The following is a 16,713-nucleotide window of genomic DNA, read 5'->3' on the forward strand; positions in this document are numbered from 1 at the left end:
AGTACCTAGCTCTGGGCTTCGGGCTTGGCCCAACTCTAGCTGTTACAGACATTTCACAGGAGAAAATCAGAGAACGGGAGTCTTCCCTCTGTCTCAAACAAATAAAAGCAGCAAGAAGACTAAACAACAACTGCAAGCCAAGCAAACAAAAACCAAACAGGCGGTAGAGAGGGGAAACCAGTTCTGGCTCAGCCAAACGCCTTTGCACCCAGACATAAATCACCTCCTCTCTGCGTGACTCACATGCCTGGTTTCTCAGGCAGCGGGAACTGCACCTGCTTTCAATGACCTCACAATGAGATCACAAAGACCTGTGAGGACTGTACTCACACAGTCTCCCATCTGGCTAACTGCCAAACCTATATATATAAACCCTCTGAAGGCACCCCATCCATCTTCAGCATGGCTACACCCACTACCTTTCTGGGGAAACCAACTTCCCTGCAGTTCCCACTGGTGGATCTGAGGCTGGCACTGTACCACGGGACCCCTGCCGCCCCATCCTTGCAGATTCGAGTGGGCTGGGCTCTTCCACTGTGTCCTGTTTGGAAAGCTCTGTCCTCAGGGAGCAACCGTGAATCCTTTCGATTCTTCCCTCTTTTTAAGAATCTGAGGAAACCAGAGTGACTCGGCTCCTTTGGACAAGCCGCACAGTACGCACGTGGGGAAGCCACGCAACCAGGGCTGAAGTGAGGGTTAAATTGATGCTGGGAGAAAGTAGTAACTGCATTCCTTGAAACGGAGATGGAAGGGGGAAAAAGCGAGGATGGGTGCTGGTGAGCAGCGAGAGGAAGAGATGCAGAAACTCCAGAACCAACAGAGCGAGTGGAAAGGTGCACCAGCCCTGTCCTGAGTCAGCGTGGCCCCCCTCCGCACACCCGAGGCAGCGCCGGCTCAGCTCCTGGCAGCTGGGCTCCCCGTGGCCCACCCTTGTTCCTCTGAGCACAGGGGAGGAGGCAGGGGCACTTCTTCCTGAAGAACAGGTGGGAAGGGGGCAGTGAGAACCTATACCTGCTTTGTCCCCTGGAGGAGAGCCTACCGGGGAAACGGCAGAAGAAGCGTGAGGAGCAACGAATGGCAGGAGATGGGTGCCGTCAAAATCCTCTCCCCTAACCCCAGCCCACCCATCCACCTCTCATCACCTCTCTCCCCAGACTTTCCCCAGCTCCTCCAACCATGTCATCGCTGACCTCTTGGCCTCCTCGGTAGCCTGCCTGTTAAGCTCCTATGGTTTTGCAATTTCACTCACTAAAGGATACAGCACATTTTGCCTTCTTTTGCATTTGGTGACATGACTGGCTTGGATGAACTGCACAAGTGTACTTCAAAAGATGCGAAAGAAAGCGTCTGGTGCTGTGCCACAGCCGGTAAAGCTGCAGCCTGTGGTGCCAGTATCCCATATGGGCACTGATTCAAGTCCTGGTTACTCTACTTCCCATCCAGCTCCCTACTAATGTGTCTTGGTCAGATTGAGCAGATAACTCAGGTGCTTGGGCTCCTGAACCTACAGGGGAGACCCCCAGATGAAGCTCCTGGCTTTGGTTTGGGGCCTAGTCTCAGCCACTGTAGCCATGCGAGGAGTGAACTAGCAGACAGAAGCACATCCCCCCGACACACACACCTCTTATCCCCTGTTCTCTAAACCTGTTAAGTCTATTTTGGTATGAAAACTTTTTGAAATCAGGGGCCAGTGCCATGGCATAGTAGACTAAGCCTCTACCTGCAGCATTGGCATCCCATGTGTTCAAAGGCTTGTATCCAGCTGCTCTACTTCTGACCCAGCTCCCTGCTTTTGGCCTGGGAAAGCAACAGAAGATGGCCAACGCTTTGGACCCCTGCACCCATGAGAGAGAGAGAGCTGGAAGAGGCTCCTGTGTTCTGGTTTCAGATCAGCTCAGCTCTGACTGTTGAGGTCCTCTGGAGAGTGAACTGGCAGATGGAAGACCTCTGAGTCTCCTCCTCTGTTACTCTGCCTTTCCAATTTAAAAACTTTAAAAACAAATCTGAAATCTGTGCATACAAGTATCAAACTGGAGTGATCGTGGGCTGGTTCCCTGCTCTCTCGTGCTTCTCCCAATGCTGAAAGACAGCACGCTCAGGCTGGCTCCCTGTTCCCAGGAAGGAGACGAGACACACACTTGGAGAACAATGCTGCCTTGGCCAACCCCCGCTGAATGCTGCCTCAATCCACCGATCTGCAGACATGTGAGTTAAACAAGCATTTATTACTGGAGGACAGAGATTTCACAGTTGTTTGATAACTGATAACAACCACCCTTAGCACCTATTATACATTCCAGTACTCGGTGTTCTTATTTTTTTTTTTTCAAAGATTTGTCTACTTGAAAGGCAAAGTGACAGAGAGGGGAAGGGAGATCTCCCAGCTACTAATTCATGATTCACTCACTCTCCAAGTCTCCACAACAGTTAGGAGCCAACACGGTGTTCCTCCACTTCGATAGCCAGAGTGGGCCAAGCTGAATCCAGGGCCCAGGAACTGCACTCTGGCCTCCATGTGGATGACAAGGATCCAAGCACCTGGGCCGCTATCGGCTGCTTCCCAGGCACGTGAGCAGAGGTTGGGTCAGCAGGGCAGCCAGGACAAGAACCAGCACTCCAAGGAGGGATTCGGATGTCCCACATGGTGGCTTTACTCCCTGCACCACACTCTATGGCCTCATTCTAACATCGACCTCTCCAAAGGGACCACATGCTGAGAAACTACAGGTCAGGACTCCCCTAGGTAAATCAAGGGTACTCCATGGGCAACAGGGCTTGAGGAGTCAACTGTGACGCACCCCTCCGCTCCCCCCAACATTCTGCATTTGAAAGAGAAGCCAGGGAAGGGCAGGGATCTCAGATCAGAAAAACTCTGGGTTTCAAGTGTCTGTTCCCCTTACCAAAGCAGTCGTTAGGGTTAGGGTTGAGCCCACACTCCGAGAGGACCCCCCCACCCTGTCCCCTCAAGCCCCACCCCCCCCAAGAGCCCTAGCAACTGGTACAATGTGGGTTATTATGAGGACGGGGATTGTGATGGAAGCCAGGCTGCAACACCTGGTGAGGCCAAACATCAGTGTCTCAAAAGATGTCCCCTGGGCCCAGCTGGCAGCGCTGGGGCTCCCTGGATGGCAACGGAAGACAGGGAGAAGATGGAAAGCCGGGGAGCAGGAGAGAGCTGTCCCCATTTCCCCAAGCCGCTGCAAGGAGAACCCGTGCCTGAAGGGAAGCCAAGGGCCTCTGTGGTAAGGGGACTGTCCTCCCATTGCCCACTCTGCAGCCAGGGTGCTGTGAGGTCCTGGACAGTCAGTAAGGACAGGGGACCTGCATCCCAACAAGTGTCCCCTCTATGCCCAGGACCCACGGGTCCTGCAAAATTGGGAAGACACCCAAAGCCTGCCTAGCATTACCCAGCACAGCCCTGTCCTGTCTCTGTGGATGGGTGGGACCTGCCTCCCCTCATCCCACTCCACAGGTCCCTGTGGGTTGAGGTTCTCCCAACTCTCCCTTCTCTGCAGCCCCTTCCAGAAGAACTGGGGTTTAGCTGGCCTAGAAGTTGGGACCTGGAAGTTACTAGCAGGGAGACCTGAAAACCCCTAGCAAGCCTGACATCCCATGGAGGTCAGCTCCAGGGTGCTGGTCCCCCGTGGGTTTCCCAGCTCCTTCCAAACACTCTCAAACCCCGACCCACCCTGCACCTGTGCTTCCAGAATGAACTCGGGGTGGGTCCTTGCTGTTCTTAACTCCTCCAAATACCCCACTGTCCAGAGGGTGGGGAGGGGATTTGTGGGGACCCTGAGTTCTCACTGTTCCCCTATGATCTCGTGCCGCCTCCCAGGAGGCCGAGTCCCTGAAGCCCGGCTCCTCCTATGACCACCTGGAGGAGATGGAAATTTGCGAGGACGGAGGCTGCCCAGGGCAGCCCAAGGCTGGCCCCACCACCAAAGGCCAGGCGGGCGATGGACCTGAAGCAGTGGAGCTGGCCCCTGTCCCTGCCCCTGCCCCAGGGGTGGAGTCCAAGGCCGAGGTAGAGCTGGAGAAGATGCGCATGGAGTTTGAGCTGACACGGCTCAAGTACCTGCACGCAGAGAATGAACGGCAGCGACAGCATCAGCAGGCCATGGAGAGGCTGCAGCAGCAGGTGGCCGTGCGTCAGGTAGGTGGCCAGGGGGCTCTGCCTTGTACATCCAGGGGCCACCTGCCTGAGGTGCCCCCACATAGTCCTGATGAGTGGAGCTGAGATCCACTCTCTTGGGGCCACCACAGGTCTCCACACCCAAACAACACTCTTCATAGCTTAAGGAGAAATTGTCCACACCTCCTCCAATACCTTCCATTGTTCTCAATTTGTCCTGGCCAGTGGTAACCTGAAACCCAGGCCTGTGAACCCCCCACAATCACCACAGGCAGTCCACGGATGCTGCCTCCCCGCAGGGTTGTGGCGACTTGGTGGGTTTGCCCTTCTTGGTAGCCTACCCCAACAGCCTGTTGTTCACAAAATCGGTCCAGCTCCCCTAATGGGGATACAAGTGCCCCCTGGAGGTAACGCAGCGTATGCACTTAGCTCCCACCAGGTATTACTGTTCACCTCGGGATTTCCTGGGCTTGAAAGTCAGGCAGCTCTGGGTTCAAAAGCTGTGTGACTGGGCTCCGAGCCCTGCAACCTCTGAGGACCTCACAGGGTGGTTGTTGTGAAGCAAAGAGAAATTGTGCATGCCAAGCACTTTGTATCGAATCCAGCCCATTAGGTAGGCACTCGATAAATGTTGGCCCTTATCACGTGGTCCACTTTTCCACCCAAGGGCAATCACTTTTCACTTGCACTGTAACGAATTAGCTTCCCAACTCTGAGTCATGGTCATTTCTGAGAAGCTCGCCTTCCGTCTTTTATCCCAGTCACTGCTGTAAATGTTGATCTCAAGTAAACATTACTGAAGATCTCACCAGGGTTACCCACTAGCATCAGCCAGCACCCTCAAATTACATCTAACCCCATTCACGTTTCTCCACCTTGGTCAAAAAGTAGCATGAGACACACTGTCAGACAGCTTCCTGGAATGAAGGTATTATCCACAGCCTCTCTCCAATGGACAAGTCACCTTAAAAAAAGGGTGGGGAGGAAGGAAGCAGAATGAAGGAAGGGCTCATTTTTGGATGATTTGCTCTCAATGAACACATGCTGGCTTCTTAGCAGTGATATTTTTTCTTGTTCACAAAACAATTACCTGCTTAATCGTATCCTGAGTGATTTTCAGAGTCTACCTCCCCCCAGCCCCCAATTTTGCAAAGCTGGAGTTTGTCCATTTCTCAATTCTGGCATATTTCCTGGGATTTTCTAATTCTGATAAGTTCCATTTCCAAACTTGGGTTTCCCTTGGGGAATTATCCTTGGATAATAGAGAATTCATTGGAGCCTGAGACTACTGGAAGAGAAATGGTGCTGCAACCATGCCTTTGGTTTGGGTTTCCTTCCACACAAGCTTATTTCCTCCACCTTGGTCATTTGAAAGCCGTCCTCCTCAGGCGGTATGGTGCGCAAGGGCATTTCAAAGTTTGCAGAAAGGTGGGCTGAAAACCCACGTTTATGTTGGTGCAGGAAGGTGTCCAACTTGATGGTCAGGATGGAGCACACACACACACTGAACAAGTAGCTTTGAAAAGTCTTAAGGTTTCCCATGTGCATATTGTTCCCAAAATCAGTTACACCCAAGTAGCACCTCACACCAAGCACAGGTAGATGGCAAAAGGAGCAGAGAAGCTGTGCGTCTGGAGACACACTTAGCCCATGGAGTCCTGTTGGATAGCTCCAGCCCTCTGTTCCCAGGAGAGCATTAGGGTTTCCCCTCTCTGGTCCCCCACATGCCTGGCCATGCGCTTGCAGCTGACATAACTGGAATCTCTTGCTGCCCCTCCCTTCAGGTTTAGTCACCTGCCCATGTTACAAGATGCTTTCAGCAGTATATGCAAGACCTTGGCCTCTGCTACGAGTTTACACAAGTGTTTTACTTTTTGTGCATATACTAAAAGATAAGGGAGTTGGCTTGGCTTGGAGCTTAGAAGGCTTCCTCTCTTCTGGATGGGTGGATGGACTCTGTGGCATTGAAACTACTCCTTTCAGTATGTTTAGCACATCTCAGTCTCTGCCTGAGGCTTCTTTCAGCAAATGTGGCAAGATTTTTCAAAATATTTTAAGAAACAAAGTCTGCCATGAGACTTCCTAACTATAGCTCAGCATAGCTATACCAGTGTTCCCCTTACATATGCATTTATGCTTTCTACAGTTAAATGAAGTCTACTGGACCCCAATTATATACATCTCAGAAAAGAGCAATTCCTAGGCAGAGCTAGCCAGATCATTCAAGCTGCTTTCCCCCAAGTTATACACTCGGAGCACTTGGGACTTAAAAGACCTCTTGGCACCTGTCCCCAGGGGAAACCAAACCCTGGGCTGAAGGACCAGGGGCTAGTTCATGGGGACATGTACAATACCCTGAGAGCCACTGGGTTACTGACATTTAATGCCTCTTGTAGGGCCAGTATCCAGAAAACTAGGTGGAGTGTCAGGGCAAAGAAGACTCTAGGACCCAGCTTCCCCAATCCAGGGAACCTGGCATCAGGGAGAGAGTGCCACATGGGTAACTCAGATGAGGGGAGGGTGAGTCTGCAGAGGGTCAGAACAGGTTCAAGAAGTAAAATCAGTAACAACAAGTTCCCTCTGTGGGCCAGCCACTTCCCAGGAAGCTCTCATGGGCTGTCTCCCTCCCGATCGCGTGAAGTGGGGCACTATTACCTTTTCCCTAGGTGTGGACACCCACCTGCCCGAGGGCACACGCAGGGAAGGACAGAGCAGAACTGAACCCAGCTCGGTCTGGCAGCAGCCCTGGTGTTGCCAGCTCCACTGTCTTCTTTCCCCCACAGTTCCAGGGAGGCCTCCAGGACCTCCTCCTCCCTCAGAACCAGTTTGTCATGTTCCTGTACTGCTTCATCTTTATTCATACAATCTATGTCACCAAGGAGATGGTCTTCTTTCTCTTCTCCAAGCACTACCTGTTCTGTATTGCCGCCATCTTGCTCTGTTTGATTAAAACGCTGTGGTCCTACTTCCAGCTATCTTTGTTTTCTCTACCCTGGGAACCACCATGCCAGTGGTATTGGGGTACGACCCAAACCAGTCCCAGCCCTCCCAGCTCCTGTACATTGTACCTCCCTTCTGTCAGAACCTGCTGTCAAAGAGGGCTCTGCTGCCAGCCAATGACAGCTGAGTGTGAAGAAACACGTGCAGGCCCATTGTAGGAGGGTCCCTATACCACCATGCTGTACCATAAGAGGAGGATATAAGAAGGTGGCCAGTTAGAGGGGCACCTGTGGGGAATAGGGGGTAACAAAGCTTTCCAGGGTCACACGATCCTACTGTAGCTGAGCTGGCATGGGTTCTACCACCACAAACACTCATGTCTGTAGGTCTTCTGGGAGTAGAAAGATGGTGGTGGACCTGGGGCTAAACTGCCATGCTATCCCCAAGATGCTCCAGTCCCAGAACTGGGAATGCATGTGTTACCTCCCTGTTAGAGACCTTGAGCCTGGATTGTTCAGGTAAAGACCAATGTCATCTTCAAAGTCCTTACAAGAAGGGACTGAGATGACAGAGTGGATGAGACTGTGGACTCTAGGGACAAAGTCATGCAAGGCCACACGTCAAGGAAGGTGGAAAGCTTCTTGATGCCTGAAGAGGCCAGATTCTCTCCTAACACCTCAGGAAGGAATCCAATCTTGCAGGTCCCTTTCAGATCTCTGAGCACTGCAGCTGGGAGAGTAGAAATCATGGCTCATACCAGTCTGTCACAGTGACCACGGGAAGCCAGTGCCAGCAATGAGACTCCTGAGCTCCTACCAACATGTTACCTTGACAAGGCTTTGCGTAGCGCTGGACCTGAACAGAGCCACAACCCCCCACCCATGCAGACTTGGGGGCTGTGGGTAGACTCCCCCCATCGGATCCATCAGAGCTCTCAGAGCCCAAAACAGGCCTCTCGGGACCTTGTAGCAAGGGATTTTCTCCCAGTGCACTATAGTGCATCCTTTGGGGGAAGCAGGTAGAAGAGGGAAGAGGAATTAAATGTCTGAACTGGCCCAAAGATGTCATCAAGGCTACTTTACTGGAAAAGTGGGAAGAGAAAAGTAGACACAAACAACCCAACCCTCAAAGCTACACGCACATACACCCACTTCCTTTGCACCCACCATCTACTAGCCTGATTGGAAAGCTAACCCAAAAGCAAACATGCCAGTTCACACACAAAGTTGTCCACAATAGAGATGTTCACAAGTTCCCAAATACACCCTGAAATAGCTACAAGGAACATCGGGGGAACCACAGGGAGGTACAAAATAAAGTCCCCCAGCTCACAGAGAACAAAGTTCAGCTGCCCTAGTCACCAGCTTCCGGAGCCCTCCCGCAACACACACACCCCTCACAAACTGTCAGCTGGTCCCCAGAAGCCCAGGCAGCTGACCCATACAGGAGACTATTCTAGCGCTAGCAGGGCCAACTGAATGAGGCTAGACACAGCTGTGCAATCAACCCAACCCATCCGGAGGCCTCCCCTTTCCTGGCTAGGGCTCTCCTTTAAGAGAAAGAATGTGTTTCTGTTCCCCTGGGCCCGCTGATGCTCAGTGAAGCCACGGGGAGAAAGTCTACCTGGGGATTTCAGTGTCAGAGCACATTATGATGCCACTGAAGTCCAGAGCAACTTCTCATTTTGCACAGGATTCAATACATCCACCTCCATGCATAGCATGTGGCAGGTGTTCAACATGGAAGTAATAAAGCTGTCTTTTCTCATTAGACTTTCTGTGCTAGAACTTCTTGCTATGGGAGACTTGTCACAAGCATCTTAATTGATCCATGAGTTGGAGGTGAAAGAGGACGACATGAGACTGGCAAAAAGCTTAAGGCCTGCCTGCTGACGCAGTTAGCACGCAGAGGGAGTTTGAGCCGGAAGATAGTTCAGTCCGTCCCACTGTTGCCAGATGAAACCTGGCATTTTCCTGATCTTCAGAGAAAGACTCCATTAACTCCCTCGAGCGATTAAGTTCGTGTCTCCTCTCACATAATTAGCTACAGCCATGAAATCCGCCTCCACCCTGCAAGCACACGAGTCATGGTCACGCCACCCAAATGTAATACAGGTGTCTTGGTTCAAATGCAAAGCCAGCAATCAGGAGGGCCAAAGATACAGAGGATAGGAGAACAGCACAGCTAACCAGGCAACAAGCCAGCCTTCCAGGCAGTCCCGGGCACTCCAGGGCACAGGCACCCCATTGAATGCTCACAGCAACTCTGTTGACAAAACCTCATCTCACACATCAGGACACTGAGGTGCTAAGTGGTAACCGACAGGCCCAAGGCCATGGTTCATCCCAGGACGGACCGGACCGCAAGCTTGGGCTCTTGCCAGGCTCCTAAAGATCCTGCCTTGAGAAGCCACGACCTTCCAGGAAAGCTAAGCAGAATGCCCAGGAGAGTGATAAAAAAAAAAAAAAAAAAGTAGTGAATAAACCAGCCTCCCCTGTTGTGAGGAGTGCAAAGGTGGAGAGCTCCCGGGAGCCCAGGGTGAGGGAGGAAGCCTTCCAGGCCACCTCCACCCTCTCCTGCCAACCACTCTGCTCTCGCCTGGACCTTCCCTCCTGTCGGCCAGCAGAGATACTGTGTCAGAGAGCCTGAGCTTGAGAGTTGCTTTCAGCTGCGAAAGAAGCCAGCCTCAGTGGCTTACCCACATGGAGACCAAGATTCCTCACTTACCGAGTGGTCCGTCCTTGGAACTGCTCTGCCAAGTCCCAGAGAGCCTGGGTCTCCCCCTTGCCTCAACAGCCTCAACCCCCGTCGTCGTCAACATGGCTACCTTAACACCAACTCGGCAGCGCCAGGTGCAAACCGCCCTTTATACGCTTTCCAAGAAGCCCCACCCAGCCGCTGTGTGCTTACGTCTCATTGGTCAGACAAGGTCAGGTGGCTACTCCCTGGTGCAGAGCATCTCAGGTGTTAGGTTTTACCCAGACTCTGTGGCAGCCTTGAAGAAAATCAAGATTCTGCTGGTCGGTGGGAGGAGGGGAGGGCAGCGAGTAGAGGGGATAAAGGAACAAATAACCGTGCTCACCACCCCCCATGTTGAAAGCTCCTTCCCCAGCTGCAGGCCTGAATGCTGAATAGGGCTGAGGTAGTCAGGTAGAGCTCGGGCGGTAGCCAATCTGAGCAGGGCCCAACACTGCCCTGCAGACCACACACCACAGAAGGAAGGCCTTGATTTTCTAGGCTGCGGGGGACTCCCAATGGAGGTGCGCTTGGCTGAGCTTCAGGCTTAAGGTATGAAACATGGGAGGTAACTTCCTGCTCCCCAAAGGGTGTTTTCTAGGGTCTAGCCCGGAGTCCAAGGCTGGGATGTGAGTTGAAGAGGCTGCTGACACCTACACTGGGGCCAGGGGCAGCAGGCTTGATTCCAGAGCCACTTCTCCGCCATTCCTGCTTTTAATCCACTTCAGCAAGTGGCTGCTAGCAAGTCAGTTACACCTTCCAGGCTTCCCTGGGCTCTGAATGATCTATCCTCTAACTCAGTAGAAATACATGAGAAAGGCCCACAACCAAGTGTGAGTTTTCATTGAACTGAGATGGTATCCAGGGTCGACTTCCACACCCTCAAAGCACCCTGGTTCATCCTAATGGGCTTCTAAGACTTGACCAAGGGAGACTTCTAAGACTTGACCCTGCTCAGCCGGGGATCTGGGTGCCAGCAACATCAGCATCCCACCTAGGAAGCCTCCTAGATATGCAGCATCCCTAGCCCCACTCAGAGCCCTGAATCGGGTGCTTTTTGGACATTCAGTAGGATTTGGATGTACATAGAAGCCTGGACCATGTGACAGGACTCAGCTCAGCTGACCTTTGGTAGTGAAGATATGCTCTTGACCTAGACAGTCTTGTTGGGGGAGTAAAGAAGCAGCAGAAGAGGCAGAGAGAATGACTGAGTGTGTGACTGTGAGAATGTAGGGGAAGCTCCCATCAGCATCTGACACAGGTCCAGGGTGGCTGAACTTCCCATGCACTGTCAAGAAGGGGATCCAGGGCTTCCACAGGACTGCCCCTGCCCCTGCTCCTGCCTGGGTTCTTCCTCTGCTGCCTCTGTCCTTGCCTGAAGCTGCTAAGAAACCCAGCCGTTGCACCTGGCACCTGGGACTCCCCAGAAAGACCCAGACCTCCTAGGCCAGTGTCAGCCTCTGTCTTCTTTTTTGATCTGGCTCCTGTGCTATAGCTCTGGGCAACTCCTGCTAATATTCATTCATTCATTATTTAAGGGTTGCCACTGTTCCTTCAGGAAGGTTAAGCATGATTAAAAGATGGGATTTTTCCACAGGGCATAGCAGAAAAGTATGGCTCCTCCATTTTGAAGCTGTTCTGGCCAAGGCTTACTGCATAATTTATAGAGTCTGACTTCTTTAGATTTAATTAGCCGAAGGAACAGCAGGTGCAGGTTGGTGGCCAGGACTTATTAAACAACCTCTGAGGGCTGGTGGGCTTCCCAAAGTGGAGTCTGGACAGGGAGATTTCTTTTTAAAGATTTCTTTGGAAGAGTCACAGAGTGAGGGGGAGAGAGATCTTCCATCTACTGCATCCCTCTCCAGAAGGGCACAATGGCCAAGTCTGGACCAACTTGAAGCCAGGAGCCAGGAGCTTCATCCAAGTCTCCTATGGAGACTTGGGAGGCAGAGGTCCAAGCATTCAGACAATTTTCCACTGCTTTTCCCAAGTCATTAACAGGGAGCCAAATCAGAAGAGGAGAGCCCAGGGCTCGAACCAGTACCCATGTACGATGCCAGTGTCGCAGTGACTTTACCCACTACCCCACAGTGCCAGCCCAGACTTAGGGATTTCCACTTCAACAAGAGTAATGTCAGGAAGAAGACATTTTTGTCTCTCAAAGAGAGCAGTCAGGTGGGATCCAAAAACCTGCATTCTTGGACAGATCTCTGCAGACAGCCACAAGTTGAAGCTGCCAGCCCCTCATTGAGTTGGGTGACAATTTAGTGTGTTCATGGGTCAGAGGTGTTAGTAAGAGATGAGAAGTGAAGGAATCACTGGCTTGCATTCCCAGACCTGGGACAGGTGGGGAAGGGCTGATTCCAGAATGTGTGAAGCCTGAGGCCAAGGAGCCATGCACGGTCCATTGTTTCAAATATATTAAGGATTCCACTATGGTGACAACAAAGTAGTAACCAAGTGTGGGTCCCTGTGCGCTATTCTTGGAGTCAGCCTTGGAGGCGGGCCCAGGGATATCTTTCCGCCTCTCAAATCCCAGCCTGAGAGAAGTTGTTCTTGGTCCTTGCTCCTACAGCAGGAGGGAGGGGAAGGTCATGTGCATTTGGAAAGTTTTGGGGTAATGGGCAAGGTCTCCTGAAGGTCAAGGAACTCTAGCACACCACCCAGCTCTGGAAGCAGAGTGTGGCTGGGCAGGAGGCAGCTCTTAATGTGCAGGGCACACTCCAAATTTCCAGCTGCTAATCACGAAACTAACAGAAGTCCGGGTCTCCAAGTTGGTGGCATTTCCTTTCCCTCCTGGCTTCCGCCCCAGCCCCATTCAGCTGACCATTTTCCCCCCTCCGGACAAAAAATTAAAAAAAAAAAGCCAAAAATAGGAGAAGAAAGCGTGCTTTAACCCCCGTGAGCCTCTTGTATCAAATGACACAGTCACTTTGCCTCCAACTTGTCATCAAAGAAGCCTTTGTAAGGTCCTGGGGCAGAGCAGACCTTGGAAACCAGCCACCAGGAAGCCATGCAGCAAGTGCTGAGCAAGGAGTTGGGGGCGGGCGTCCTTCAAGAGCTTCGCCTCCACCCCAGCACCTGCTGCCTGCCCCCAAGATGTAACTCTCTGAAGCCAGCTCTGGAGCACACAGAGTTGATGACAGTGAAGCTCTCTGGACCACCACATTGCTGGGAGCCAACAGGGAGACCACAAAAGCTCAATCAGTGTTCAGGGAATAAGGGAGAATCATTGGATATAAGAGCAGCTTGAGAAAGGCCATATGAGCAAGAGCATCCTATGGAGGATTCTGGAGAAGGGACCTCACCTTTACCAAATTCCCAGGGGTACAGTGTCCTGCCTAACACACTTTGTGCCACCTATTTCATGCCTGGACAGCTTCCTCTGCACCCCACTCTACCCCAATTCTCTATGAGATGCTCCCATCCCAGGAAAGAGAGTATAACTTGAACCCAGGGTCTCCTTCTTGAATCAGCCATGCCTGACTTCTTCTTTGAAGCCCAAAAGGCCTGGGCTTATTCTGAGAAAGGAGCAGGTGCCTGGTAGAAGGCCAAGTGATCCTTTCAGTTTACTGAAATGTCTGCAGGACTCCCAGCTCACAGTTTCTGAACTTGGGATGTAATTTCCTTCATGAGAGAGTCTCCATTTCACTCAGAGACTTGCCAGATGTTGGGGTGCACTCAGGTGCAAGAAAGCACGTGGCACACCCCAGGCAATGTGTGAGCACAGAAGCTTCTTCACTTTGCAAACTGCCTCACCTTGAGGTGTTTCGAGAGACAGAACTCTAAATGCATTTCAAATCAGGTTAGAGTGGCAAAATCTCATTTCCATGCAGTTTCTTGAAGGGAAACAGAAATTCAGTAAAATCCTGCATCAAGGTTAAGGAAAGTGCAAGGCCTGGGAGCAGGAAAATGAGGTGGGGGCGGGTTGCGTGAGGCAGGGACCCAGGCTGAGTGACGTGGGGGCCCAGGCTGCCTGAGGTGGGGGCCTGGCCTGCGTGAGGTGGGGGCCCAGGCTGCGTAAGGCAGACGGTGAGGTAGGGAGAGGCTGGCAGCTGCTCCACAGGGTTGATCAGACAAACACTAGTGAGGACTGGGGAGCTGGAGAGGGAAGAGAAGCAGGGAGCATCATTAGTTGCCATGGTGATGGGAGAGGAGGAGAAGGAGATAGAGAGGGGGAAAAAAGAGTGAAGAGGGGACCTCAGGGAAGAACTGTGTTGTTTTACTGCCCACAACCAATTCTCTCCTTTTTACCTGGGCTCCCTCTGCTTCTGACCGTGCAGCCCAGCCATGGATAAATGACTTTGAAATGAAGTCAAGGACACGCGGGTCCTGAGTGTAGGCAGAATGAGTGGGTACCTGCTTAGGAGGCTCTAGATCTCCAAATGTCTTCTTGGATTCAAAAGATTTTCTCCACTGCCCTGCCATTAAATCTATAACCCCCCTACTAGGGCAACATATCTTGGACTCAGGTTTTGTTTATTTCTATTACAAATCTTCATGAGGAAGAATACTGTCTTAGCTATCAGTTTCTAGAACATTGGGAGAAGATTAGTAATTACAGCTAACCACAATCTCAGCTTCAGCCTGGGCAGGTTCATACCCAGGGCCCGGGCATAACTGGACAGGCTGGTCCCCAGAACAGTTGCATGACCTCTGCAATGTTTGTACAGCAATGTGTGTACAGCACGCAGTTCCCCCTGATTTTCTTTTGGAGAAGCTCCCTCCCCCACAGTCCGAGCCCATAAAGTTCAGGTAAGTTGATTTCCATTTAAGCGCAGGCCCAGGACAAAGGAAGCCCTGGCCAAACCAGAATTTCATCTTCTGGCTAAGACAATTGGTTCCTGGGCACACATATCACCTATGTCTGACTAGTGGGTCTCCAACCTGGGATTCTTGTTGGAACTCTTGGGAAAGATAGAAACTTTTCCCCTGGGGTACTGAGGTAGCAGAACCCAAGTCTAGAGCTGCTGGCAGGTGTCTGGTTCTGCTGGGAAAGAGCAAACCTTGAAACAAAGCTGACACCAAGAAAAGCAGAGTCAAGAGAAAAGAAGACACAGCCAGGGGGAAGAATGTGATCTGAGCTCTTGGATCCTAAAGTAAGAGACACCCCAGCTTTGCAGCTTCCAGCTTTCCAATTAATATTGATTTAGATTGGGTTTCCTCCAACTGGGACCAAGAATTCTGAATCCCATGATGGCTTTCCCAGTAGAAAACTTCTTCCAGAGTTGGCACTTGGGGTCACAGGAGCAAATGGAAGACATAATGTGACATCTGCTTGTTGGAGAATAATGTGGAAATCCAGCAAAACAAGGGAGTTTGGGAGACATAGCGAGAGGCAGAGCTACTAGGCTCACACACAGGGAAGGGAGTTAGGTCTCTGATTCTTAGGAGAAAACAGCCCCGTTCTAGAACTTCTAGGAGATGGATCATTGATGGGAGGGACAAGGGAGGGGCAAAAGGAACTGGCAAGGGACACCACAAGTGGGAAACTCCACAAGCAAGAGTATGCTAAGCCCTGCCAACACACTGAGCACTGTGCTCCTCAGAGGGTCTAGGGAAGGTCTAGAAGCAATCCTAGGGCCCATTAACTGATGGGTGGAAAATAAAAATGTGGGCAGTCAATATGGCAAAATATTATCCAGCCATAGAAAGGATGAAGTACTGATTCCTATTACAGCAGAGCTGAGTGGCAAACGCTATGCCCAAGAAGCCAGTCACAAAAGGTACTGTGTGACATTTACCTAAAAAGTCCAGAACAGGAACATGGAGAAACAGAAAGATTAGTGAGGGCCAAGGCTCAGCAGAGCAAGAGTTTGCAGGGGAGTTATCAGTGAGGAGGTACAGGGTTTCTTTTCAGTTGATGAAACAGTCTAAACTTGAATATGATGGTGATTGTGCAACCTGATACTAAGAGTCATGCAATTGTACCTATCAACAAATGAACTGTATCTCAATAAAGTTGTGACTCAGCCTCCAGCAAGCCTGGAGCACAGCATGTCACAATGTCTCAGCTGCCACCCTGGGAGGCAGTGCTGTCCCCAGGCAGGGGCAAGAGTCAGACAGCTCCAGTTAGAGGAGCTAGAATTTCTGACAACCCCGCATTATAACTCTACCTTTATCCTTCACCTACCACTCTAATATGCCTACCTTCCCATGATGCAGCTGTGTCTCCTCCAGGGCCTAGAAGGAGGAGACACTGCGATGGCTACATGGTAGTTAAACTGCACGTGGAAGCACCATGAAAATCCCAAAAGGCCTTATGTATGCTAAACTGTACTCTTTTCATGTATTCAGTGAAGCTACCTACCTAAATAGAAGAGGGGCCCCTTTTCACTCTTGACCGTGCTTAGAGAGCTTTCTCTGACCTCCTCCCTCTCTCTCCTCAGAACTCTCTGATGAGTGTCTGTCCCTGGGGGTTGCCCTCACTCACGTGTGAGTACATGTTCACTCCTCTCAAACAAATCCTTTTCTCGCTTGTGCACCGTAGGATGCCTTTGCTTTGAGCTCATCTCAGCGGGGGCAAGAACCTAGGATGAAGATTGAAATATACAGGCTCACTTATAGTAGAGGGACCTCGCTCAGGCTGGCATTGCCAAAGGCCTCCACTCCGGCTCACCTGTGACCTCACCCCTCCTCCTGGGGCAAGGAGCTAGCAGGCTCCCAGGGACATGTCACTGTCCACTCATGCTCACACCGTTCCTCCCAGACCAAATGCCAGATGATGAAATTCCTCACCTCAAAAGTCCAGAACCTGTTTCTAGCTGTTCTCTTTTCCAAGTCCATCCTGCCACAGAAGGCTGAATGGCTGGCGAGCAGATAAGAGGTAGGCTTGGAAAGTGGAAACAGATCTGGAACCCTAGGGGGAGGTCCCACAAGGTGGAAGGAGAGTCGGCGGTGAGAGG

At 51.5% G+C, this 16,713-nt stretch overlaps 1 protein-coding gene across 1 annotated transcript; it reads left to right on the plus strand.

Annotated features, from left to right (window-relative positions):
• The first annotated feature begins 3,125 nt into the window (after positions 1-3,125).
• TMEM247 (transmembrane protein 247) lies at positions 3,126-10,203 on the plus strand. The gene is made up of 5 exons (XM_040992750.1): positions 3,126-3,239; positions 3,355-3,363; positions 3,836-4,153; positions 6,916-7,153; positions 9,869-10,203. The coding sequence occupies exons 1-5, from the start codon at positions 3,126-3,128 to the stop codon at positions 10,201-10,203; spliced, it is 1,014 nt and encodes a 337-aa protein (XP_040848684.1).
• Positions 10,204-16,713: the final 6,510 nt, after the last annotated feature.

The sequence above is a fragment of the Ochotona curzoniae genome, unplaced genomic scaffold, assembly GCF_017591425.1.
Source record: "Ochotona curzoniae isolate NIBS_2020 unplaced genomic scaffold, NIBS_Ocur_1.0 contig_883, whole genome shotgun sequence".
Classification (NCBI taxonomy): domain Eukaryota; kingdom Metazoa; phylum Chordata; class Mammalia; order Lagomorpha; family Ochotonidae; genus Ochotona; species Ochotona curzoniae.